The sequence below is a fragment of the Bison bison genome, unplaced genomic scaffold (genome assembly GCF_000754665.1).
Source record: "Bison bison bison isolate TAMUID 2011002044 unplaced genomic scaffold, Bison_UMD1.0 scf7180017864495, whole genome shotgun sequence".
NCBI lineage: Eukaryota > Metazoa > Chordata > Mammalia > Artiodactyla > Bovidae > Bison > Bison bison.
This window is the reverse complement of record NW_011495054.1, coordinates 5,388,088-5,413,512: the sequence shown is the minus strand read 5'-3', so window position 1 is coordinate 5,413,512 and position 25,425 is coordinate 5,388,088. Positions and strand designations below refer to the sequence as shown.

Genomic DNA, 25,425 nt, shown 5'->3' with positions numbered 1-25,425 from the left:
TAAAGACTGACTTCATGAATGCTTGACATCTTCAAACTCTTAATCAAGTAATGAAGAAAGGAAATGTGCAAAGGCAAAAAGTTTTGCCCAATATAAGAAGTAACTTCCTAGGGACCTTTTCTTTCCTTCAAACTTTTCCATTTTGACTATGTAACATAATTTCTAATGCGGATCCAACTTTGATCACGTAGGAACTCAACAATAAGTATTTACATAGTAACTTTAGGCATCTGTCAGGCGACAAGCTCATTTAATCAGAGTGATAGTGTCACTGGATAATCAAAACCAAAAAATCCTTTTTTAAAATATTTTTAATAAATAAAAATATTTCTATTTAATTGGTGACACTGTGGTATAACTTACATACACTAAAAAGCATTTCTTTGCTTACCTGGTATAAGGTATAGTACACAAGAGTCCGATGCTATTTGCACATGCGATAGGGTAACGTGCGCACAAAGACACCACAGAGGTCATGGTCTCACCGAAGGCTTCCTGGACCTGCTCGACCATCCCACCACAGGTCAGTTCTTCAATTCTACAAAACAGAACCAAAGCTCAGGCTTCCTCAACTGTGTCAAGAACAGCAATAGTGAACATGAAAGCAGGAGAGGTCTTCTGAGAAACGCAAAAGTGGCTAGATGAATCCAGAACTGAAGGAACCTTGGAGACTGGTGTTTCCCAAAGTGCAGGACTACAGAAGGCTGTTGGGCAGGCTTCCTAAGAGTGCCTCAGAGACAATGCCCACACTCTAGGATGCTCTGGGAAATCCTAGGTTAGGTAAAGGTAAGCAGGGTTCCTCACTCCAGGACAACTCAAGGCTTTAAAGTCCTTCATATCTCTTGGAGCAGGAGAAAGGCACCCAACATTTCCCAAATTTATTTAATAATGAAACCATTCATTTGAGACAGGCCTACCTCATCCCATGCAGTACTGAATACCATAAATGCAATTGTACTAATGAGAAAACCAAGACACAAATATATTAGCTAAGTATCCTTTGCAAGTTCATACTCCAATAATTAGCAGAATATGAGAATCCAGTTGGGAAATAAGACTTTCCCAATGTAAAAACACAACCTGGGATAGATTCTACAGCAATTAATTTTAGTTGAAAACTGGAACTATTGAATTTATGTACAAAGATATGCAACATAATATTGCTTATAATAGTGAAATAAACAAAAACTATGATTTAAAAATAGGAAATTGGCTTAATAAAGGTTCAAGGATATGATGCAATGCTATATAAGCACTAAAAACATTATAGGAGATCACTAAGGTTAGAATAAAGACTGAACAAATATGCTAAAACATTAATGGGTTTTTAAAACGGATTTACAGGTGATTTTTATCTTGTACTTTGGGGATTTTCCACACTTTTTAAAATGTCTGACATATGGCGTTAATAATGTCATGAGGAAAATATAATGTAATGAGGGGAAAAGGAATAATGCTGCCAGTGTTACAGAGAAAGTTCTGGAAATGAGCTGTGGTAATCATTAGTGTAACTCACTACACCTTCTGGGAACCGCTGTGGTCGGGTGGGCATGTGACTAGTCTGGCCAATGAGTCAGAGCTCTGACTAGGGGCCTAACAGCTTTCCAAGATGGTTGTCCCCTCCTCTGTCCCAAGCTCTCTGTAATTACCACGAGCCAAGATAGACTTGTGAGGGACATGAGCAAAAACTAAAATTTAGTTTTTTAAGCTACTGAGATTTTGGGAGTTGTTTGTTTCCAAAAAATAACCTGGCTTCTCCTGATCGACACAGAAATTTTTCTCAAGACAGTCATGTTAGCTCTTAGTTCATGTTTCCCTCCAGCTATTGCTTCTGCTTCTTGGCCAGAGTTCCTGAGAGCTGTCAGGATGCACAAGCAGCCTCCAGCAGTTGTAGTCCAGTCTTCGCAAGAACGCCTTTTCTATGTCTATCTAAGTATCTTTGAAGCCCAGTCGGGCATTAGTATAGAAAAACTCCTCACAAATAAGTTATAAACCCTTCCTCAAAGTTAATATCTATAATTATGTTATTAGAAATTTGACCCAATAAAAATAAGCACCAAAGTATACAAAAATATAGGTATATAAGGTTTTTGACTACAGCACTACTGTTAATAGAAAAGCAAAACAAAACAGGAAGAAAGGAGGGATAAAAGAAAAGATAGAGAGTGAAAGAGAGAATGAATGAACCCATGTGTTCATCAGCAGCTGAGGAGTTAAATAAATATAGCATACAATAGAGCTCTGTAAAAGGTCTTAAAAGCTATAAAGCAGAGCTATACATATTAACATGAAAAGATACAGATGTCCAAAATTTATTGAGGAAAACAACTGATTATAATAAGGCACGTGAAATATAACCTGAACTGAGTTTAAAAAAAAAAATCACACACAAACACTTAAGCATACAAGGACAATGAAATAGCTATTTACGTGTGTATAGTTGATGAAACAACTATAATAGTGGAATTTAGAAAAGGAAGGTCAGGAGAATTTACTTTTTGTTACATGTGGTAAATTTTTTAATTCTATCCTGTACCATTTTTAGAAAAATGTATTATTTTACTGGAAAACACTAGCAAACACCATGATCTAACATTTGGCCCCAAGAGGAATCTCTGCAATGGCCTTTGCCCATTCCAGACAGGATGGGATAAACTAACAGAAACAACTGACCTGGGTCCTCCCTGCAGGACCATTGTCACTGGACCCACAAGGTGTGTCACTCCCCCGACTCGCACGGCAGCCGTCAGCAGCTCCCGCATGTGCACCAACGCCTGCTTGCGGGTGTTTCCCCGCCGCCATCTCGTCTGTGCGGCCAGAAGAAAGCTGCTGCTGGACACCTGAACATGTGAGAAGGAAGTACACCTGACTCCTGCGGTCACAGCACCTCTTGTGCTACTCAGCTACTTAGCAAAACGTGATGTACAGGGACATCCCCAGTGGTCCAGCAGCTGGAGCTCCCAGTTCACAATGTAGGGGACCCGGGCTCGATTCCTGGTTGGGGAACTAGATCCTGCATGCCACAACTAAGACCCAGCACACTCAAACAAATAAATATTACAAAACCAACAAACAAAAAACATGGGCGTACAGCTTGGTCAGGGTTGGTGCCGATGAAAGCAAACAGCTGCCCCAGCAGGACGCTGTAGGTGGGCTTGTCCCTGCTGTCCTCTATGGCCAATGACTGCAGGAGTGTGAAGGAGCTGCTGCGGTGGCTGGTCACGTGGCGCCGCCTATGGCCAAACAAGAGACCCGTTCAGGGAGTGTGCTGTGGTGAACGTGCGTGGCAGCATGTGGGGGATCCGACCTTGGCCCTCAGCTATTTACCTCTGATTTGCTCTAGTAAATTCCAAATCTTCATTACCGATCATTTCCAGGTCAGAGGGAGCCGACATGCTGCGAAGGAAAACAGGCTGACGCACAGCATGAGAGATCACCTTTGTTTCAGAGGCTGATTTACAAGCTGGAACAGAAAGGAAGAAGAAGGTTGACGTATCTGCTATCCTATTTGTAAGAATGACACAGCGACAGCAAAAACCAACAAGGAACCACCAAACTAAGAGTACCTTCGCTTTCCAGGAAATTGGCCCCCAAACCAGCCAGCACAATGCACAGATGATTTTTAGGCCAATTTTAAAAAAATTTGAAAACCGAGGTTTAAACCTCGAATACCAAGGTTAAAAATTACTTCAGCTTGAAAAACCACATTCTTTTATTAAATTGGGTTTCCAAAAAAAACCTGAAAAATTCATTTAATTTCATAAACTAACAGTGTTAACTTTATGTTTTTATTTATTTTGGCCAGGCCATGTGGCTGGTGGGATCTTAGTTCCCTAACCAGGGATTAAACCAGGGTCATCAGGAGTGAAAGCTAGGAGTACTAACCATGGGACTGCCAAGGAATTCCCATTGTTAACTTTAATATAAGGATTCTAAAAATCAAGAGAGGACAGAGAAAATAGTCTCTGGAAGCAAATAATCTTAATTCAAATAAATGCAGATCATTTTTTTTCAGAGATGGCCTTTGATCCCCCTTTAATCCTGGATTTACTTTGCTGACTTAATGCCATTTGGTGAAACCTCTGCTTTGATCATAGCTGGTGTGACTAAATATTACACTTTTCCTAGAATCTGACTGGCCCTTCCTATAAGACATGTGGCTCCTATCCAGGAAATAGGTGTTTTGTAAAAGAATACTTTAATGGAAGCAGACAAAACTGCATGTGCTGATCAGCTAAGAAAAAAGATGTTAAGAAAGTTGAGGTCATTTTGAATCTGTCTTAAGAACAGTTAGATAGTTTCAATCTAAAAAAAAATTATAATTTTTGAAGATATTATCTCTTAGGAAACTACTGGTTCATCATCTCTGGTGCCAAGAGCCTCCTGGAAAGCATCACTGGCCTTACTGAGTGGGAAACTTTTGGGGGGGCCTTTAATGAACTCAGGCTAATACGGCCAGAGACGTGGCACAGCAGATCACCTTGGCATGTGATCATTATCTCATGTCTGGAAAGCTTCCCCTGATGCTCTCAGAGGGGGAAACCCTATTACTGAGATCAGAAACCTAGGAGTCATCCTAGACTTCTGTCCCTAGTGAGAAGAGCCCTAGGTAGTCAGCTGGGATGAAAACAAGTTCACTTGTTCCATAGTGTCCATCAGGCAATGGGGCTAGACAACACGGAGTCTTTCATTTAAGAACATGTTTATGACTTATTCTCTTGAGTGAGAATTAACACTTGCTATTATGGGGTCTGCCCAGTGTTGTGGATCTGACTTAAGTAAGAAGACTCATTGATTTCCCTGAGAAGTGTATTCTCAGGCTAACAATTAAAATGTGACCAGGAAAAAAATTAATAGTGCAAATGTATGCTAGAAGATTCCACATAATTACTAAAGAGGAAATGCAAACTCAGTTTCAAGAGGAAAATATGATGCAGTACAGAATTCACAAAGTTGACTAATTATATGTTACTATGAAAACGATAATCTATAATCTAAAAGTGAGGATCACTGGATAATAAAAATATATGTCACTGCACACCTTAGATGCTCCCCCAAAACTAAACAAGGCAGGTGACAAGGCACCCCCCAATGCTCAGATGACTCACAAAGTACCACATGACTTCAATGGAAAGCATTTCTTGGCTAGAAAAAGTAAAAAGCAAAATAACATTGAAATTTCCTTTTTTTCCTTTCTACAAGTACACAAGAGTTATTTTCTTTCTTTTTTTTAAATAGCTAGTGTATGTTTTATGAACAGACTAGTGTAGAGAGCCTTGTAGGGCTTGCTGTCAGCAGTACCCGGTGTTTCCGCGGGGGTCCCTGAGATGCTTCTTGTGAGGCCAGACTGGGCTGCAATGGTGACGTGCAGCAACAGCTCAGCTCGGTTCATTAGACTCTTCACTAACGTCTTCGTTTTAGCTAGTGGGTGCGAGGGTTTCTGAATAAGAGAATTCACTTCTTGTAGGAACTTCTCCCTGTAAAGAAAGACTGATGTGCATTTAGTCGTCCTCTGGTTTACCAAAACCAGTGTTTAATCACAAAGGGTATGAGAAGACAGAGGAGAAATGAAATGGAAGTAACCTGATAAACATTGCCCGCCTTCTCCCTGTCCCATCCAAGGAAGGCAGTGCTTTAACTGCAGCCAGTTTTAGTTCCTCTTGCCCAGTTTTAGATGCCTATATGCTAACTCTTGAAGGTTAAAATCAAAATTTCCAAATACCAAAGAAGTTTCAACTCTAAAATATTTAGTGAATGCATAATATTTTTTAAAATATCTGTTAAGAGATGCGATCTTTGCATTTTATTTTGAGCATCAAGGTGATAAATTAGCTTTACAGTTACTAACATCACTAACCTCAGAGATAGCACCATGTTTTCAAGATCATTTCCATCAAAGGAGACTTCCTTCATTGAACACAAAAGTTCTAGTTCTTTCATTTTGTTCTAAAGAAGGAAAAATCAAGAAAAGATGGTATGCAGGATCTGCAAAAACCGAATTTTACTGTACGTGTTACAAGAAACAGAAAATTTCAGGGACAAAAACCCACCTTTGGTCCATGTTTCTACACCAGAAGCACATTTATAAGTTACTACTTGATATTTTAATGATTAAAAATGGCATTGACTACTTTCCAGGGATTTCTTTATTGTTTGTAACTCTTGTCTTTTTTAAAAAAGGCTTGAAAGCAGAATTTGGCAATGATAATAACTGCTCTATAAAACTGTTTAATCAGTTGAATAATTTGAGTAACTGACTCTTTGTATCACTGACATGTTAACCTAAACAACTTTATTTAACCTTTTTTAGAGATTGGGTACATTTTGAGGTATGCAACATTTTAAGAATGACATTTTTTTTATTGTTACAGAAAAACCTGAGCAAACTTTTTGGCCGACTTAATATGACAACAGCAATGCCCAGTGATGAGTCATACAACTTGCTCACCTCATTGAAATGGTAATCATAGAAGAAAGGCATGTTGTTCTCCAGTTTCCCCTGCATGGCATCATCAACTTCACTCTGCCATTTCTGTTCCAATTCTGCAACACTCTGACATATTAAAATAGAAAACAACATGAAACTAGATGCAAAATAAGGAATCTGTGACTTTAGAAATTTTAGTCACAATAACTTTTTAAAATTCAGATACTTCTTTTTCTACTATGTTAGTTTCTGTTACAGAATATACTCATTCAATATTTTTTTTTTCAGATCACTTTTTAAACATCATTAAATTTTTAGGAAAGATGTCATTTCCAACAGTTATAAGAGACATCTAAATGCTTTTAACTTTTACTTACCTGCAGCTGTCTCTCCATGGCATTGAGTTTCTTAAATGTCTCTCCCATGATTTTACACAGTAAATCATATTCCTCAGCATGTTCTTCTTGATACTGGAAATTTATTAGGGACTGCAGTGCATCAACTAAGTTCAAGTGCTTAATAACACATGATACCACCATTTCCTCCATCACATCTGGCTGAATTACTTCTCTGTGATCACAAGGGAAACTAGTCAGATGCGTGCCATGCTCTAAGTGTACCAACACTGTGTTTTTATAGATGGGAGAATGTCACTGTAAGTATGTTAAATATTCACCACACCATCTTCAGCACAATGAAGTGGCATGAACATTATGATGGCTTTCATAACAAGATGGCAAAAACTTAATATATTGAACAGGTAAAACCGACACTGGCCAATGAAGCTGAAAATCCAAATTAAACAGACTTGATTTTCTACTATTTGTAAAATTTTGAGCTGGAGTTATATTAAAGTTGGAATAGATCTAATGCTAATAAAAGATCTTTGGCACCATTTATTTGCCAATTCATTTTATGCAGTATTATGGTTCATAGTATTTTAGGCGTATGGATGTTAGGCTGAAAACAATGGTGCTTTTGTATTTTTTCACATTAAATTTCATCTATTCTTTAAATTTTTCTCTCTGAAATGGCCAATCTTGCCTCAGAAGGCAGAACAGGCCTGCAAAACAGACTTGACTTTAAGCAAGAATACCACAAAGACATTTGTCACTGTAAGACCTCACATTCTAAAGACCATTAGCATCTCTCTGGGCATCGAAAATAAATAAATGCCTCTAGACTCCATGGAAACCACGATGACTACCATGACTCCTTAAAGTACAAGGTTAAACCACCTGAGAAAAACCTAGAACTTGTCAAATGTTAGCCTGTATCAAAATCATATGGAAAACTTGGGCCCCACCTTCAGAGGTTCTGATTTAGTAGGTGTGAAATGGGGCTTAAGAACTAACAAGTTCTCAAGTGATATTAATGCTGTTGACTGAGAGCCCACACTTTGAAGCCTATTGACCGGGAATACCACCTGGAGTACTCCCCACAATACCTGGTTAACATTCATTGCTGCTGCTGCTGCTAAGTCGCTTCAGTTGTGTCTGACTCTGTGCGACCCCATAGACGGCAGCCCACCAGGCTCCCCCGTCCCTGGGATTCTCCAGGCAAGAACACTGGAGTGGGTTGCCATTTCCTTCTCCAATGCATGAAAGGAAAAGTGAAAGGGAAGTAGCTCAGTCGTGTCCAACTCTTAGCGACCCCATGGACTGCAGCCTACCAGGAACCTCCGTCCATGGGATTTTCCAGGCGAGAGTACTGGAGTGGGGTGTCATTGCCTTCTCCATTAAGTACATGTAAAATTAAAGGTTCAAGAACGTCCCTAGTGGTACAATGGTAAGACTCCATGCTTCTAATGCAGGGGGCACAGGTTTGATCCCTGCTTGGGGAACAAAGATCCTGTGTGCTAGTTGGTAGGGCAAAAATAAAATAAAAATAAATGAAAGATTAATTTGTTAGACTACAAAAAGAAATACATCTCCTTCACTTGTTTAAACATTTTTTCATTGGGAAAATAAAATGCTATACAGCAACATACTTTATACTTGGTCTAAACTGTGGTCTAGCACGCCCAGAAATTTCCCTGAGCTTTATCATGATTCCTGGAGGCAGCCTGATCCGGGGCAGGTCAAAGTAGTTTCCAACAGGAGGCACGAGGACATCAGACGGGTAAGTGAACTCTCTGTCTTCCTCGATGGTCAGAGGCAGCGGAGATGGGCTTGGAGTAAGGGCAGGGGAGATCACACCGTTGGCCTCTACCTGCCACTGGCACCTGAGCATAAAGAAAAGAGATTCTTCACCTCCTCCTCTATCTGGAAAGTTACTTAAGATGTATTAAGTAACTTAAGTAACAGATATATTAAGCACATGAAGGATCACACTATGTGCTAAGAATTTATTCATCAAACCTCCTCCAGAGGCTTAAGAAAAATGAACATTAAATGAAACCCCATCTTTGGGACTCTGCCTGCTCCCCAACATTTTATTACGCAAACTTTCAAATATATAGGAAAGTTGAAGGAAATATATGGTTAATACACAAATACACACAGCTGAGATTCTAGAATAAACATTTTGCTCTGTTTGCTTTATTTCCATCTGCCCATCCTTTTGGGGATACTTTAATTTAATTATACAATATTTGGGTTGGAGAAAAGCTTATACAGTTCAAGGCTGCAATTTCACATTTAGTACAGGAAGGACCACAAGGCACTTTGGTGTAATTTTCATCTTATTTCTTAGACACAGAGATACCCACCCACAGGATTGGCAGGCAGTAGGCCCAATCAGCTGGGAAATGTACTAAAAGAAGTTTTTCACATAAAGTCCTCTTTCCTTTGTGAGCAAAACCAGTTGGATTTGAAGCCTTTGTTACCTTTGTAAAAGTTTGGACCGCAACAGCTCCTGACAGGTTTCTTCTTCTTTGGTAATTTCTGGTCCGTTGTATAGGATTCTTAACATGGAACAAGCTAACACAGATAGACCTAAAGCCAGGTCTACCAGAAAGGGTAAGCCTCCTGACACATCCTCCGAAGACTCCTACAATGCAGACAGGGCAAACCGCACTGGTCAGTTACACGGCGGAGCACGTCACCTGCGCTGCATCACGCTGCACTGTCCCCAACCACGAGGGCTCACAGAGCAGCATCAAGTATCATTGCTACGGGACAGAGAGACAGCACCCAACACCATGAGGAGATAGATGGTGGCACTGGAATGACCACAGAGTGAAGTCTCAACACAATTCTGGAGAGAGAAGAGCCAATAAGACTCCATATTAGAAACAGCACAAAACACATGCAAGATTTTTTGGATAGCTTCCTCTCTGCTATACCTATCTAGGTATAAATCACTATTGTGTTTTGTCACCTCCATCCTGTGCTTGAACGAAGATGCTGTCAATGATTACACTGAATTCATTCAATAAACATTTACTGAGTGCCTAGTGTGTACCAGCCATTGTGCTAGGTGCCTGAGAGAAAGCAGAGAACAAAATGAAGATGCCTGCCCTCATGGAGCTTACATTCTAGAAGATAATCCCACTCTAGAGAGTCTTGGCTTGGTTAAACTTAAGCAACCTCCCAGTGCTAAAATGTGTTATACAAATCAGTCAACTAGAGGGGTTAGGAGAACTCTTACTACTCTCTCTTCCTCTCTTTTTCCATGTGGGAGAAGAATTTATTTAAACAGATTCCTGGGAGGAAAGTAACTGGCACTATTAGAAGGAGTAGATTTAAGCTATATACAGAGTATAACACGAGTAAATAAGCACAGACAGATCTAGACCGGCAAGAAGAGCCTTTGGGAACTGAATAAAAAGAATCCAATCCTACTACTTTGAAAACCAGAATCCAAGTGCTTACTTCTATCAGGTGTTCGAGTCTTCCTCACCCTCTGGAGAGATGCTAGCAGCAGACCACCTCTCCAGGCTTTGAAGATGGGCCCCTAACAAGGGATTCTTTCTGTGGTGCTATACTGATTTTAGGTCTTAGCTAGTTTTATTCCATAAAACTATAACTTCTGTTAATGGTTTTACTACAGCCAAGTGGAAGAGATGGATGAAACAGTAGCTCATATTCTGCCCTGTTTCCAAGGCAAATATGATGTATGTAACCAAGGACACAGGAAAAAGTACATTCTGCCCACAGCAGTGGTTAGGTTCAAATACCTGAGCGCGAACTGTGCAAGCAAAGCCCCACATAGCCTTATCGGGAGTGTTGTGTTCACGGCCACTTCTCATTTCAAAGGAGAAGGTGACTGTATCTCCTTCCACCTTAAAATTTAAGGGGGGAAAATGCACTTTAAAAACAAAACACACAATTTGCAAGAGAGCAATGAATTTTAGAGATTTACTTTCGAAAAGGACCACACAGCAATATTTCACTCCTTTCCTCACTTGCTTTTTGATTCAAATTCCATCCCCTCTCAGCTGTCTTTCCTGACCAGGGAGCTTTCGGAATGAGGCATCTGTGAAATGGGCCACAATTGCCCAACAGTGGGACCAGAGTAAAGATCAAATCTTGAGCCTAACTTCAATAAATTCCCCAGGTTTCTGTGCTTTCTGCCTTCCCCTCTCCACTTTTACCACCTCACTTGTGCCAATAAGGTGGGCAAATAGATGTCTTTAAGAACAGAGAGAGAGTGCTGAAAGACCATGCTCTGTGTTGCAGAACCAACAACATGAGTAAGAGACAAAATGTAGGAAATCAGAAAATAATTCAGTCTTGTGCTAATCTGGATCTGGCTGCATCTGGGCTACCCATCTGGAGGTAACTTGCTGCCTGTGGCTGAATTAAAGCAGGTATGTAATGTATTTGAGATAAAAGCTATGGGAACAGACTCTGGAGAGGTCTGCAGGTCTCAGTGGGCATTTCTGTTCATATTTATATTCTAGATAGACATACTTCAAGTTGAAGCCCACATTACAAAGCATGGCTCCAATCTCATCAGTTTGAGAATGGATCATTGTTTTTGCTCTCAAGTCCCCACTTCATTTGAAAACACTGATTCCGTATTTTAAAAAGGCAACAGCTCTGTGGTTCTAGGACACCCCTCATGAGGGAGTCTGGAGAACAAGTGAGTAGGAAGAACTAGCTGTCCTTTCCATGGCCAGGGAAAAGATGCTATGACAACCTCAGCCCATGGGGCGACGTATGGAAAAGATCCAAGTTCTGGAGTGGATAGGGGTCTGATGTCTTATAAAGAAAGGAAGCTCATTCTAGTGAGTTTAAGGCCTATCTAAGATCCCCACCTCAATAAGAGTCCCCATGGCAAATTTTCTCTAGAGTTACAGTTAATACTTGGGCCCATGAGGAATGCAAGGTCATTTTCTTTTCTAGGAAGCGAATGTGCCTGAATACCATACCTTTACCAAGTCTTTCGGCCAACCAGTTCCTAAGACACTACGGCTGCCATATCCCAGTGTATTGCCTCCATACTCAGCAACCTTCCTACTGTTTGTGTTAGGCCCCGCGTATATCACCAACTTCAAAACAGAAAATATACTGTTAGACTGTAAAAGAAAAACAAAAACAACATCTACAAATAAAAAGGCTGCAAAAAAATGTTTGTTTAAAAACACATTTATAACCAGGCACTGGGGTCATTATAACTAATATTTCCTGATTTTTTTCTTTAGGTACAACTGATACTGGTTTAGATGCAATCAGCCATTGGTATTTACAGGGTAGCCTCAGAGTAGTAACAAGTATTAACACGATTTAATTGGCTTGGGGACCTCACATTAAAATAAGTTATACTCAGCTACTGTACATATTTTTTTAAAAATCTGTTTTAATTCTAAGTAATGAGATATAGCCTATTAATGACAGGTATAGTTTGCCCCTTAAATCCTCCCCCAAATTAATAAAGTGAGCAAATACAGATGGTAAGATGGTTATAGCTAATACAACAACAAAAGTCAAAAAAATTTAATGAGTGAATATTTTAAAAGATGCAACAAATTGAAAATAAGCCATGTATTCTTAGAATGTTGCTTAATGGTATAAAAAGAAAATGACACAAAATTTGGGTCAGAAAAGGGGCTGCTTCTTCTTGGGTCAATTTTCATGTATCAGTATTTTTCTTCAATAAAAGCTATTCATTTATACACAGTTAACAAACTTTCTATTAATAACACGCAGGAAAAACATTTAGAGGTCATTTGGCATTCAAATACTTTCATAGGAAGAAGGCTCTGGCTTCTGTAAATACCAAATTCTGTCTTGTAACATGTACTCTGACCACTGCTGAGTTCAGTTCATATCTAAAAGCTGCACTTTAAGCCCTAGATGCTTCATCACTTTATGATTTCTTACCCTTCTGCACCTTTGGGGGACACCAGCCAGGGACCGCTGGAAAAGTGTTACTTTTATCCATGTAGTAAGCCTCCCTGAGCCTCCATTTTAACACTAATGTCTACAGCAGGTGGAGGTTAGCTTACATCAGAAGATGCAAGTTATTATTTTTTTTAAAGGAGAAACAAAATGACACCAACTAAAACAGTAACATCTTCCATTTCTGTTTTAAATAGTTACTAAATGAATGTAGGAAATAGGGGTAGCTACTGCCAGGAGCTATGAAGTGGGATAGACTGATGCCAGGAGATATATTTTTTGAAAAACCCACTAAAGAATTTTCTAAATTCTCTTGCTTCCGGCTAAGGTGAGTTTTAGGGGCAAGTCTTAAACCCCTCTAGACATCTGGGAATCGTCACTATCCTAGAAGATAAGGGGGGAAAGAGGATACTATAATTTGCCCAGTAATGTGTTTCACCATCTCAGTATTTACAGTTAACAAGTTCTCTATTTTTAACCTAAAACTCTCCCTTAAAGGCGTTTAAGATCATTTGCCCTTATACAGATCACAGAAAAAGACAACAGATAGTTAACAATTCACATAAAAAAACCCTGTGTGCATACAACACTATCAGACAATCCTTCAGTTGTACCTGTATGTTACATGTCACAATTGTATTAGCCTTTCCACATAAGCTCAACAGAATGGTTTGCAATGCAACAATTAGATACAAAGGAAAATACTTCAACCCCTAAAATGATTTCTTTTACTTACTATTGTTAAGCCACTAGGTTAAAAACTATAATTCCTCAAACTGTGTGGGCTCTGAGGTAAGGGCAAAGAAGAACAAATAATTTAAATAAATATAAACCAGGTCCTAGGCACATCTGAAGCCCTTCTATAAAAAGCCACCTTCTCCCAAAAGATACATGAGAAGCCCCAAGAACTGGGCAGCGAGACCTTTTGAAGTGAATGGACACTCACATCTACAGGAATCCCAAGCACAGAGGGAAGGCAAGAGGTAAACAGCATGCAACACTTTTGAAAGCTTACAAAAGTCCACTTTCAACATGTCATTAAAACACTGCTCTTGGACTGCAGAGGTGCTGGCTCTGACTCTGCCAGTCACTACCCTTTAAGTCATTATCTTAGAAAGTTCTCCCTAAGAAATCTCTGCAGACAGAAATAAGTCAAGAATGGTGACCAGCAGCAAAGAAAAATAAGAAGCATCTAAAGAAAACAGCTTATTAGAGGTGAAACCAACACTAAATCAGTTCTTGCTTACTTTGTCATAGTCATATTGCGAAGAGCATCTGCTATCAAATCTAAGGTACAGGCAGCGAGCTCCGGGGATGTGGACAGTTTCTTTAAATTTATAGTTGTCTCTGACAGGGTGGACTGTTTCCACAGTCTTCCCAGCAGCCCATGGAGCAGGAATCTTTAAACCAGTGAGAAACCCTGGCTCCTCCTTCTCTTCCAGCATTCTAAAACCAGAAAGCAATGGAGCTTAACAGCAAGGAAAGGAAAAGGTATACACAGTAAAATATGAAAGGTTAAGAAATTTTGGTTTAATTTTCTACAATAGGCAGTATGACAACACTGTAACAAAAACAAACAAACAAAAAGCCTTTTATTTATTGGCCACACTGCACTGTGTAGCATATAGGATCTAGTTCCCCAACCAGGGATCAAACCCAGGCCCACCCTGCAGTATAAGTGCAGAGTCTTAGCCACTGGACCACCATGTAAGTCCCCAGAAATGTTTTTTAAACTCCTATATTTAAGGTTCTTTTTTCTTTGTTAGACAATATATTTGCATTCCCCCCCTCCTTTTTTTTTCAAGGGAGAAGCCGAATTCATACCCAGAAGAAGACCACTTTGCCAACTCTCATTTAAAATTCCTCAGGGGAGAAAAGATACTGTAAAGGGCCTTTAAGACTGGCCATTTTCCAAATCACACAGGAAGGGTCCTGCAGTCTCCTCTTGTTGATAACTAAAATGCCAACTGTTAAAAATCCTATGAGTCTACATGACTACTTTTACTGTAATTTTTACTAAAGAAAAGTGCCTTTGAAGGTCCTCTTCTCTATTGTAATTCAATTCTCAGGGTCTTCACAGCCCAAGTTTGTATCATGGAATACAAACTCCTATACCCTAAACTCAGCTGTCGGGGAATTCTTTTTCTGTTTCAGCTTTGCGCTATCCAATGTAGGGGTTACTTTGTCAAGTGTGGCCATTTAAATTGAATCTAAATGAAACACAATTAAAATTCAGTTTATTGGCCACACTGGCCACTCAGAAAGAGGTCAGTAACAGCAGGTGGCCATGGCCAATAGCACTGAACAAAGATACAGACTTTTACTGCCACACAAAGCTCAACCAGAGAGCATGCTGCTCTAGAAAAACCGGGAAGTCTTTCCTTTCTGATCAATGTTCTTAAAGACAGCTTTAGTGAGATGTAATTGACATATAATAAATAGCACATATTTAAAGTGTACATTTTGATAAGCTTAGCCTTCTGTATATACCTTTGAAGTCTCCTCCTTCCTCATGGGAATCCTGGTGGTCACTTCTTCATTTTCTTTCACTGGAAATTAGTTTGTATTTTGTATCTTATATAAGTAGAATCATAGTTTGTACTTCTCAGGGGGCTCTGACTTTTTTCACTCAGCCTAAGTATTCTAAGACTCATCTGTGTTGTTGAAAATATCAGTGGTTCATTCATTTTTATTGCTGAGTAGGATTCCACTACACAGATACACCACAGTGTTACCCTTCCACTTGTTGATGGACATTTGGACTTGTTTCTTATTTTGGACTATTCTAACTAAAGCTGTTGTGTGAACCTTCACATACAAGTCTCTGTAAGAATCTGTGCCTTCTTTTCTTTTGTGTACATACCTAGAAGTGGAATAGCTGGATAACATGGTAGATATATTTTTACTTTTTAAGAAACTGTCAAGCTGTACATCTCCATCATTGGTATATGAAAATTTTTCAGTTTTGAGCTAATCTCTTGATCTGCAGGGAAATTTATTCTAACCCATTCCTATAATCTCCAAAGCCATTCTCTTAATTATCTGTAAAGGTTTGACCCTGAAGTCTCTGTCTTTTCCCAGTTAAAAAAATCACAAAGTGAGTACTACAAAGGGAGTAGTAGGCTTTCACCAGAGGAAAACATGGCAGAGGTTCCTGCAGGAAGCAGTGCTCCTTACCTCTCATCCGGCAAAAGCCTGCTCTTCTGGTCTGATGCACCACATGGGGAACAGCCCACCTCAGCAAAAACAGGACACTGGGTTTTAAGCAGCAAAGCCGTCTGAAACACAAAAGCATCATGTCCTAAAGTGCTTATGTGTCAGTTATCTGGATGGTGAAAGTGAAAGTTGCTCAGTCGTATCTGACTCTTTGCGACCCCATGGACTATACAGTCCATGGAATTCTCCAAGCCAGAATACTGGAGTGGGTAGCCTATCCCTTCTCTAGCAGATCTCCCCGACCCAGGTATCAAACCGGTGTCTTCTGCATTGCAGGTGGATTCTTTACTAACTGAGCTATCAAGGACGCCCATCTGGATGGTACTAGAGCCAAACTTAGAATTCTCACCTAAGTCATCTTTTCACAATCCCAGTCTGTTCTCTTTCACTAAGAAATGCTTTGCTACTTAGACCACTTAATATCATTTTAACTCTGGAACATATCATTTATATTCATTACCAATATCCAGCAAAGGCTCAGGAGACTAAATATAATGGAAGGATCTCAGTCGCACCATAGATAGTATTTTTACAGTTCACTGGCAATTAATATTTGTTAAATGAATGCAGTAAGTAATTTAGTCAAACAAACTGTTTTCCCTTACTATTTCAACTTATTTTTATGACACCATGTTTTGCTTCATTGCACCTTTATTTCATTTTCTGCTCCCAAAGAGCAGTTCACTTTGGCACATCTTCGGACCATACCTGACTGGTATAGAGTACCAGCTGCACTAGCTGAGGCATCAGGGCATCGGCCATGGTCAAAGTTTGTAAATTTGGATGCATCAGGGAAGTGAGTAACACTGGGAGAAGGTGACCAAGCATAGTAGCCTTAGTAACTTGTTCCAAGCCTTTTAACCTACAAAAGTTCAAGAAAACATACAGCTTCATCAATTCTCAGGCATGAGAAGAAGCCACTATCATTATTCTTTGACACATTCTCTTAAACTGCATCTCCTGGTACTAGCTAAGCATTTATTGTTTCAGCAATTCAGTCTACAAATGTTCCACCTCCCACGAGGGAGAGGGAAAGAACAGAAATCTAGTAATAGATTTTACCTTTGAACTGTGATTTTTTTTGCCCTACCAAGTTTATATGGTGCATTTTATAGCACCTTTGAAGCACTTTATAAATGGGTTCTAAAATGCAAACAGGTACTCTAGTTACCACCTGCAAGTTCCTTTGGCTCTGGGGCTGCAGGGTGCAGTGTTGCACTGAATATCTGATAAGGAGACAGGGAATGGCTACAACGCTGACTCAGCTGCCTAAAGAAACTGGTTCCCATGTGGGATAGAGGCAAGTAGATTTTTAATTTGTCTTTAAAATCATGCTCTCCCCCCACCCCGTGTTTTATTGACATATAACTGACATCACTGTATAAATTTAAGGTGTACAGTATAATGATTTGATATATGTATATATTGTGAAATGATTACCTAAAATCCTATTCTTAATAACTCATCCTCTGCTCAAAGAACGAAGGTATGTGACTCACCCCAAGAAACATGTGGGTTATGTAAATTCTCTAAACTACTTAGGATGCTTGGGTTGGAACCCTCACACCTCCCCGGCTCTCAGACTGTGTGTCCTCCCCAGGCGGACCTGCTCCATGTGCCCACAGTGAACCTGACATGTCCCAACAAGCCCCAGTGCAATGCCTTTCTGGATCACACTGTTGGCAGCTCTAGCCTGCCCACCTGCCCTCTGGGAGTGGGCAAGAAACAGGGACATGGGACAGACAGCGTTACTAGAGAAAAGAGACACTGCAGGGCACTGTTTCAGATCAGCATCTCAACACTGAAATAATCAACAAACACAAGATGTAACTCATCTCTGACAAGAAACCATAGCAGAAATCTTAATGGGGAGGACTGAGAAAGGGCTTTAGTACGGGGAAAGAGAGATTTACCCTCTGAATAGATCACTCCTGTATTTGGAGAAGTAAAATTACAGTAAATTCTCGGGATACTGTGTCAGTATCGTCTTTTGCAGAGCAGTTATTTCTGTGTCACTGAGTCACTTCCTCCTCTCTAGAGTATTCACCACAAGGAAACTAAGCGCACACGGTGCTGAGTGAGGCAATGAAAGGAAAGGCCAACTTGGGAACGAGGGTGGCAGAAGACCCATGTGTCAGAGAGGACGGTGTCCATACCTTGCAGCCCTCAGATCATGGCTGTTAGCCCACTCCTCCCTAAAAGCACCATTAAAGATTTCAACTGTGTTTGGCTTTGAAACACTTGCCATTCCAACCTGGTCTCACAAAAACGCCTCAGAATTAAGTGAGCATGTGATGTTCTGTTCTAAAAGATTTCGCTTTCATAAGCAAATTCTTCCTGAAGGGCAGCAGGCCACAGTTCACAATCCAAGTCCTCACCTCTGCTCCCGGTCGGGTATGTCACTATTTATGAGGGCAGTTGTGACCTGCTGTAGCATTTCCAACACTTCATCACATCCAGTCAGGATTTGGGTAGCAAGAGCCAAAATACTGACCTTTAACTCCTAGGTAGGAAACATCACACAATTATTTTTAAGCTCTGTGATGACGATATACTCACAATGACAACACAAAATGATGTATTTAATGATGCATTTCCAAATTAAATAATGAAGTGTTCAGAGTAAGCCCAATGCAGTACGTTCCGCTAAGGATGGCAAGTAACAATCTGAGTTGGGAGGCTAAGGTCTGGAGTGCTGACAGAAATACGCAGTATTTCACGGGGAGCACACTGAGTCCCTGGGAGAAAAGGCGTTTCTCCCGTCCCCTCCAGCACAGGAGAGCTCCCGGTGACCAGCCCAGAAACTGTCCAGGTGGAAGAATGCCGTGGGCAGGATGAGGATAGCTAAAGAGAAAAACACAACAGCAAAAGGTGCATGGAGAGGCGGTGAATAAAATGAGACAAAAACACAACATTCTGAAACAGTGCAAGTGACCTTTTTACTTAACGTTTTAAACCATTACACTTGAAAACAGGCAAGTTTAAAAATTCAATGAAAGTAGCAGGCAGTTACAGGCTATTAAACATTAAGAATAACTATTAGAGAGTTCATGGGAGTACGAGTACTGAATAACGTGTTAAGAAACATTAGTTAAGATCATAGAAATGTTTAGTTGACAGTTATTTCCTATTAGGAAAAAAAATACAAACCACTCTAACCCTTCAGGTGAAATGTGTATCCGTTTTTTCCCCAGAATTCCTAGACAAGCCAGCCTATTCTGCCTTTACCGGGAGTATTTCCTTCCAGGAGTTCAGGATTTGTAACATTTAGTCTTTCAAATAAAAACACTGTTTTTTTGTTGTTGGAATTTTCTGGGGTCTTTTGGGGGTATTATTTAGACATTTTGATCATTAAGAGAAAGGCATTCTGAACTGACTACATGAGATCCTGTCAGCCTTCATCTGCTGACTACTTGCGGGCTGCAGCGCATCCAGGCACTGCACAGGCCTCGGCTCTATTTCTCACAGCAGCCTCACAAGGGAGAGGCTTTGGCCCCTTCATACTGATTAGGAAATTAGAGCACTTTCAAATTAAGTGTAATCAATTTAAATGATTAATTCATGTATTTCTGCCTGTTTAAAAACTGATTACATAATGAGATAAAACCCATAAATATGAGCTAGCAGATGTATGAACCCTTTTATATGTGTGTTTGTGTGTGTGTGTGTGTGTAAAAGGGTAAGAAAAGGGCAAACTATAGTGGTTTTTATCTTTAGCTATAGCTTTCTTCGTTAATTTTTCAATGTGTTTTAGTCAACATTTTAAAGAAAAATCGAGTTCTTATGAATTTCTCCAATTCTCCCAACGAAGTTGAAATTCTGAAGAACAATGCAAACAACAGCCTCAAGCACCTGTCAAGATTATAACAATCAGGGCTACTAAAAAAAAAAAAATCTGTAGATTGCTATAAATTGTCATGTGGGAACAAATTATTGAGTTTATACAGAAGCTAACTTAAAAATAATTACCAAAAATGAAATGAACTATAGGTTCAGAAATTATTCAATATAAGGAGTATGAGAAAATTATCACCTTTTTAAAGTTATCTGAATCAAGAGAACACAATAAACCAGCCAAGATGTCAAAACTGTTTAAAATGTTATGCTCCCAGATTCATTTACCTATATTTATTATATATACATACATATATTTATACTTAAACTTTTCAGGTGCATATGAGATCAGTTGTTAAGTGCCAATTCTTAAAAACAGATGAAAATAAAGCCACAAAAAGACTGACAGGAGCTCATGGATGACACACTATGGGAGTGTCACAAATATGGTAACCACCGTGCAATGACATAAAAATCTATGAGATGAGTGACCTAATATTACCTCACACAAAAATATAGGCCACACGGTGAACTCTGACATCATCAAAGACAGAAATTTAGCCAGTTAAGCTGTGCTTTTACACATTGGGTAGAAAGCATCGTTAGAATAAAGCTTGGTGTTTACCTGTACCTTCAATGTCTCTCCCTGCAAGGAGTTGTCACTGTCATCATTCTCATCAGGCTTAATCAAAATAGTGTTACTGAGAAGGTGGTTCTGAACTGCCATCAGATAGCGCAGGCAGGAGGATGCGGCCTTTAATACAAATAAGGGCATTTAAATGATCTAAACTGTACTGAAAGAAGGGCTCACGTTTTTAAAAGATTTTGATAAGGGAAGCAAAAGAGAAAGTACAGAAAACAGACCAAGTTAGTTTCTCAGGTAACTTATTTCAATACATTTATCATAACTTTCTGCCTTCTGCTATACATTGCTCACTAATCACTCTGATACTTGAACTTCTGCCTCTTAATAAGTAATTCCTCTTCCCCCCTCCCCCTCACATGCATCTCTGTGACAGAAGACTCTACCCAAACCCTTAAAAGAATCTTTTGGTTCTTATCAGTCTCTGTAAATCACTGCTGGTTTAGAAAACAATGCTAAATTAAAAATTAATAGAAGGAAAATCCCCAGGATTTTAAACAAAATGAAAACATCCAAATTCAGTCTAACAATTTATTGCATTAAGATATTTAAGCTGGAGGAATAAAGTCTTTGGAGAAAATACTCTAAGTGGATTTGTCTAGTTCTACATTTCTAAGACAAGCACAGCTGTTCATTGACTTTCATCAATTAAGTCTATCCTTGAAAAGTATGTGTATAAGTATGTGTGTACACACATACTTTAAAATGGTAAAATGAAAACAAGGACACTTGATATAATTTTGCTTTCATTAAACACATTTTTACTTACAGGCACAGTTGAAAGGAGTTTTTGAAAATCATCTTTAGAGACAGTTTGGCACTTGGTGATTAAGATACAGGATTCTCGTACAACAATCTTCAGAATGTAGTGTAAAAGTTCATCATTTAGTCTTTAAAATGTAGGAAAAATGTAACAATAAGATACTGATGGTTAACTAATAAAAGGATAAAACTTACACAATCAGTACAAGATGACAAATAGCAGATACGAAAAATTCATTGGCTCTGTAAGTGAATCATCTTACTTAGTAATGATGCTAACAACTAGATATATTGTCTAAATTAAATTTATGGAAATACAATGGTACTCAAGCACCTAGTTCAAGTATTTTATAAATAGCAGAGACACATCTTCCTCTACTCACCAGCTCTAGCCACACCTCCCAGCCTCTCATAGACCAGCAATTAGATGATGCCCTTTACCAACATTTCCTAAATAACCTCCACCTGTTACTTCCGCCAAGTGCTCTTTTTGCCAGGCTCAAGTTATTTCACTCATAAAACTGAAATGTGCTATTATCATTTATTAGGGCAACTGTGGGATTTTTTATCTTTCAGTTGGATCCACAGTTTAGACTTAACATGCTAATTATAGCAAAAGATATTACAGGAGACTCAAGATGATCAAACACATTTAAGTGTAAATTAATTACTGAGGAAAACACTAAGAAAAGGCTAGCAGTGAATCACATCACATCACCTGTAATGATCCTCCTCCTCGCTGCCGAATCGGTTGTTTTGAAGTTGTTCAGCTAAATTAGTGAGGATCACATCCCGCAGCTGGGAGAGGCCACTGTTTCTCTCTCCTAGCACAGAACAAAGCTCCATAAACTATCTTAACAACCATGCTTAGAAAACTGATACTATTTTTTTTAAAGTTTGTAAATGAGAAGACTGTTGACAATTGAGGGGCACCAGGCATATGTACTAAGACAAACAACAGCAGCAAATACTATATCACAACCAATCAGACTTTCTTTAACCAGTACATCCTGATTAAAGTGGAGTTACTGTCTTGATATTTCATGAAGTGCGATTTCTAATTCTTTAAACTTCTAATTCTTTAATGTTGCTTATAAATGCAGAGTGTTCTTAACAAGGTGAGTTTTGTTGCTGTCATTGAGTCTAACTTTAAAAGTTGAGTTTTAATGTGTGGGGGAACAACTGTCTTAGAAATCCCAAGAAATCATTATCTTTAATGTTCTTTGAACATCTATAACCAGGTACATTATGCTACACAGTGGGGCTAGAAAGAGGTTTACAAAGCTTGACAATATATAGAACATGGTTTCTGCTTTCAATCTGGTTTAAGTGTTGGCATATGTGCACTTTTAAAAATAATGCTAACAGATATGAAGAAAAAAATAAAATTCAGTCATTTCCTTAGGGACAAAAAAAAGGATGGTTTTTCAAGGGTAATTTAAGGATAATTCTCACCTTCTGTTAAGACCAGCTTAAGTAAGTTATTGATTTCAGTTTCACCTGGGTACAAGATATTTAAACCAGAGCTGAAATGACAGAAAAGTTGAAGTTTTTAAACACGTGTTCTAGAATATCCAAACTCTAAGTTTTAAAATTTTTATTAAAGATGCCATTTTGAGTATAGTTTCACCACTAAAAAGGCAGTGGAACCTAAATTTACTGTTGTGATTCAGTCCAATGACCATCTTGATAAACAGGATCCCACTCCTCATATTTGTGAATTACCAAAATGATAACTTATCTGAGGCTAGATGCTGAACCAGTTAGAGAGAACTGAGTTATACAAAATCACTGTAGTGAAGCCAGCTAGATGTAGATTGTAGCAGAAAACCATTTGAGAAGTAACTGGCAGAGCAAAGATTAGAATCCAGGTCTGCCTGATGCCAAAGCCTGTTTCTTTTTTTAATTTATTTGGCTGCGTGGGACTCAGTTGCAGCATGTAAACTCATAGTTGTAGCATGTGGGATCTAGTTCCCGAATCAGGGATCAAACCTGGGCCCCCTGCACTGGGAGTGTGAAGTATTAGCCACTGGACCACCAGGGAGGTCCCCCAAAGCCTGTTTCTTAACCACCTTGCCACACTTTGACCAAAATGAGAAGAACATCTATTTGCAAACCACCAAAATATCTACTTATAGGGACTGTTTTTTTCTTTTGCTATTTTAAGATCCATACATGAGGAACGTCTGAGTCCCTGAGGTCCTGACTATGGGATGGGGCAGGAGACATGGGAGGCTAACAGCCTAGAGGGACAATTACAATGAAGCGCAGAAGAAGCCTTTGGTAGAGAGCACTAAGAAAATTGTGCTGATTACCTGATGGCAAGGCAGACCTCCTTCTGAATTTCAGGGCAAATTTGATCTTTGGGTGCCATCAACAACTGCCAAAGAAGCAATCCTGACCGTCGAATGATGTCTCGATTCCTTTCAGTTTGTGGGCTGAAGAAAAATTTAAACACCACCTACAGAAACAGAAGGGGTATATCTGAAAATGCTAATTCTACTGGGAATAAAATTATCCCTATGAAGAAAGAACAGGCTAGTTATTCTTATGAATAAATACCGAGGTGTATTTTTAAACACAATCTCTTCTATTGTGTAATGGTATAATTAAATATTTTACATGTATTAATTGCAATGAGCTACATATAGCAATATTCCATTAACTGCAGTGCAATGAGTATGATGGTTATTCTAATTACAGGATTAGAACGTGGTTAAGTTCCAAAACAGGAATGTGATAATATTTTTATCCTGGTAGAAATTAGCTGACGGAAGCCAGAGTCTGTGTTTCTTTTTCTCTATTTCAATTATCTCAAAACAGTATATTTACCTGAAAGACAACAAGAATGCAGCGTATAATACAGGTGTCTCCATTAACCATGGCCTTCTCCATAATGTCACAAATACTGCTCAGATGGTGTGCTTCAATGGGATGCTGTTTGCCCAAGACACTTGTGATTGGAAGATTGGGGTTGGTAGCAAGAAGATTGAGTTGGTGTATGCACATCGCACCAACGTGGTGCAATAATTGGTTTATAACCTCATTCGTGGTTATAGCCTCTTCTAGAAGATGAAAAGGAAAGTCTGTGAGGAAAGAAATCTCTGTGGGTGGTCACCACAGAACATACCTCTCACTTACAAAAGGTACATGCACGCTAGAAGAGACTAATTTGGCTCCAATCTCTGCCACTACTGCTGGAGAACTCTATTCCTTGCCACAGAGTGCTGGGGTGAAAACACCTGGGAATTTCCATTTTTTAAAAAAAGCGTAAGTAGCTACCACTTTTTGAGTCCTTCTATATGCTAGACAATGGGCTGAATGCTTTGCATGTATTACCTTACAATATCGCTATCAACTTTGATTATTTCAGCCCTGTTTTGTAGAGAAGTGACTCAAGAATCAGAGTCAGTAACTCACCTGAGATCACACAGATACTAATGGTAGAGTTGGGATGTGAATTCAGGCCATATCAGCTTAGATTCCATGCTGGTAACTCTTCTAGAAAAATCTCTATTCACCTATATTCAACTTTGCTGATTATTTTTCTGACCATCTCAAATCTGCTGTTGAGCCATTCTAATAATTTTTTTTTCTTAGTCACTGAACTTTTCAAATCCAGAATTTCCAACTAGTTCTTTTTTTTTTTTTTAAACAAATAAACTCTTTGTTGAAATTCTCTATTTGTTTATAATTATGATCATTATACTTTCCTTTAGTCTTTTAAACATGGTTTTCTTTAGTTCTCTGAATGTATTTATAAAGGCTGCTTTAAAGTCTTCATCTTCTAAATCTAATATCTGAGTTTTGCCTGCAGTGTTTAGCTACTGGTTTCTCTGCTCACTTTTTAAAAAATTCTTCTTTCTATTTTACTATTTCTTTTCTTTCATTTGTTTATTTTTATTATTCTCATTTTTCTTTTTAAGGCTATCTTCCTAGCGGTAGGTAGGAAATAACCTTGTCTGAGTCACAGGTTGTGCTCCAACACCCTGAGCTAGTACGACTTCCACCCTGGATGGATCATGTTTTATGCGGGAAGCACAAAGTTTAGGCAGTTTTAAACTCTTCCATGCTTTTCACCTTCTGCTGGACCCTCTCAAATTTCTGCATGTGTATGACGGCTCATTTTCAGCCAGGCCTATGTGAACAGTTTGGGCCTTCTCTGGCTTCTTCAGATGTTTGGGGGAGCTTATGAAGGTCTTTTTGTAGCTTTCTCATTACCCAAATTTCACCAGTAAATTTCTGGCTAGTTTACT

General features: G+C 39.1%; 1 protein-coding gene across 1 annotated transcript in view; it reads right to left on the bottom strand.

Annotated features, from left to right (window-relative positions):
* Positions 1-25,425, bottom strand: part of HECTD4 (HECT domain containing E3 ubiquitin protein ligase 4) — a 117,764-nt gene that overhangs the window by 56,694 nt on the left and 35,645 nt on the right. Inside the window, exons 11-32 of the mRNA XM_010828596.1 lie at positions 24,002-24,234; positions 23,485-23,630; positions 22,625-22,695; positions 21,888-21,993; positions 21,177-21,297; positions 20,390-20,518; positions 18,309-18,433; positions 16,639-16,792; positions 15,892-15,992; positions 13,962-14,160; positions 11,745-11,864; positions 10,548-10,652; positions 9,255-9,418; positions 8,418-8,651; positions 6,805-6,997; positions 6,449-6,553; positions 5,858-5,946; positions 5,302-5,477; positions 3,328-3,463; positions 3,092-3,233; positions 2,674-2,840; positions 392-538 (exon numbers count right to left, since the gene is read on the bottom strand). Coding sequence (XP_010826898.1) covers positions 392-538; positions 2,674-2,840; positions 3,092-3,233; positions 3,328-3,463; positions 5,302-5,477; positions 5,858-5,946; positions 6,449-6,553; positions 6,805-6,997; positions 8,418-8,651; positions 9,255-9,418; positions 10,548-10,652; positions 11,745-11,864; positions 13,962-14,160; positions 15,892-15,992; positions 16,639-16,792; positions 18,309-18,433; positions 20,390-20,518; positions 21,177-21,297; positions 21,888-21,993; positions 22,625-22,695; positions 23,485-23,630; positions 24,002-24,234 — 3,163 coding nt within the window. The remainder of the gene's footprint in view (positions 1-391; positions 539-2,673; positions 2,841-3,091; positions 3,234-3,327; positions 3,464-5,301; positions 5,478-5,857; positions 5,947-6,448; positions 6,554-6,804; positions 6,998-8,417; positions 8,652-9,254; positions 9,419-10,547; positions 10,653-11,744; positions 11,865-13,961; positions 14,161-15,891; positions 15,993-16,638; positions 16,793-18,308; positions 18,434-20,389; positions 20,519-21,176; positions 21,298-21,887; positions 21,994-22,624; positions 22,696-23,484; positions 23,631-24,001; positions 24,235-25,425) is intronic.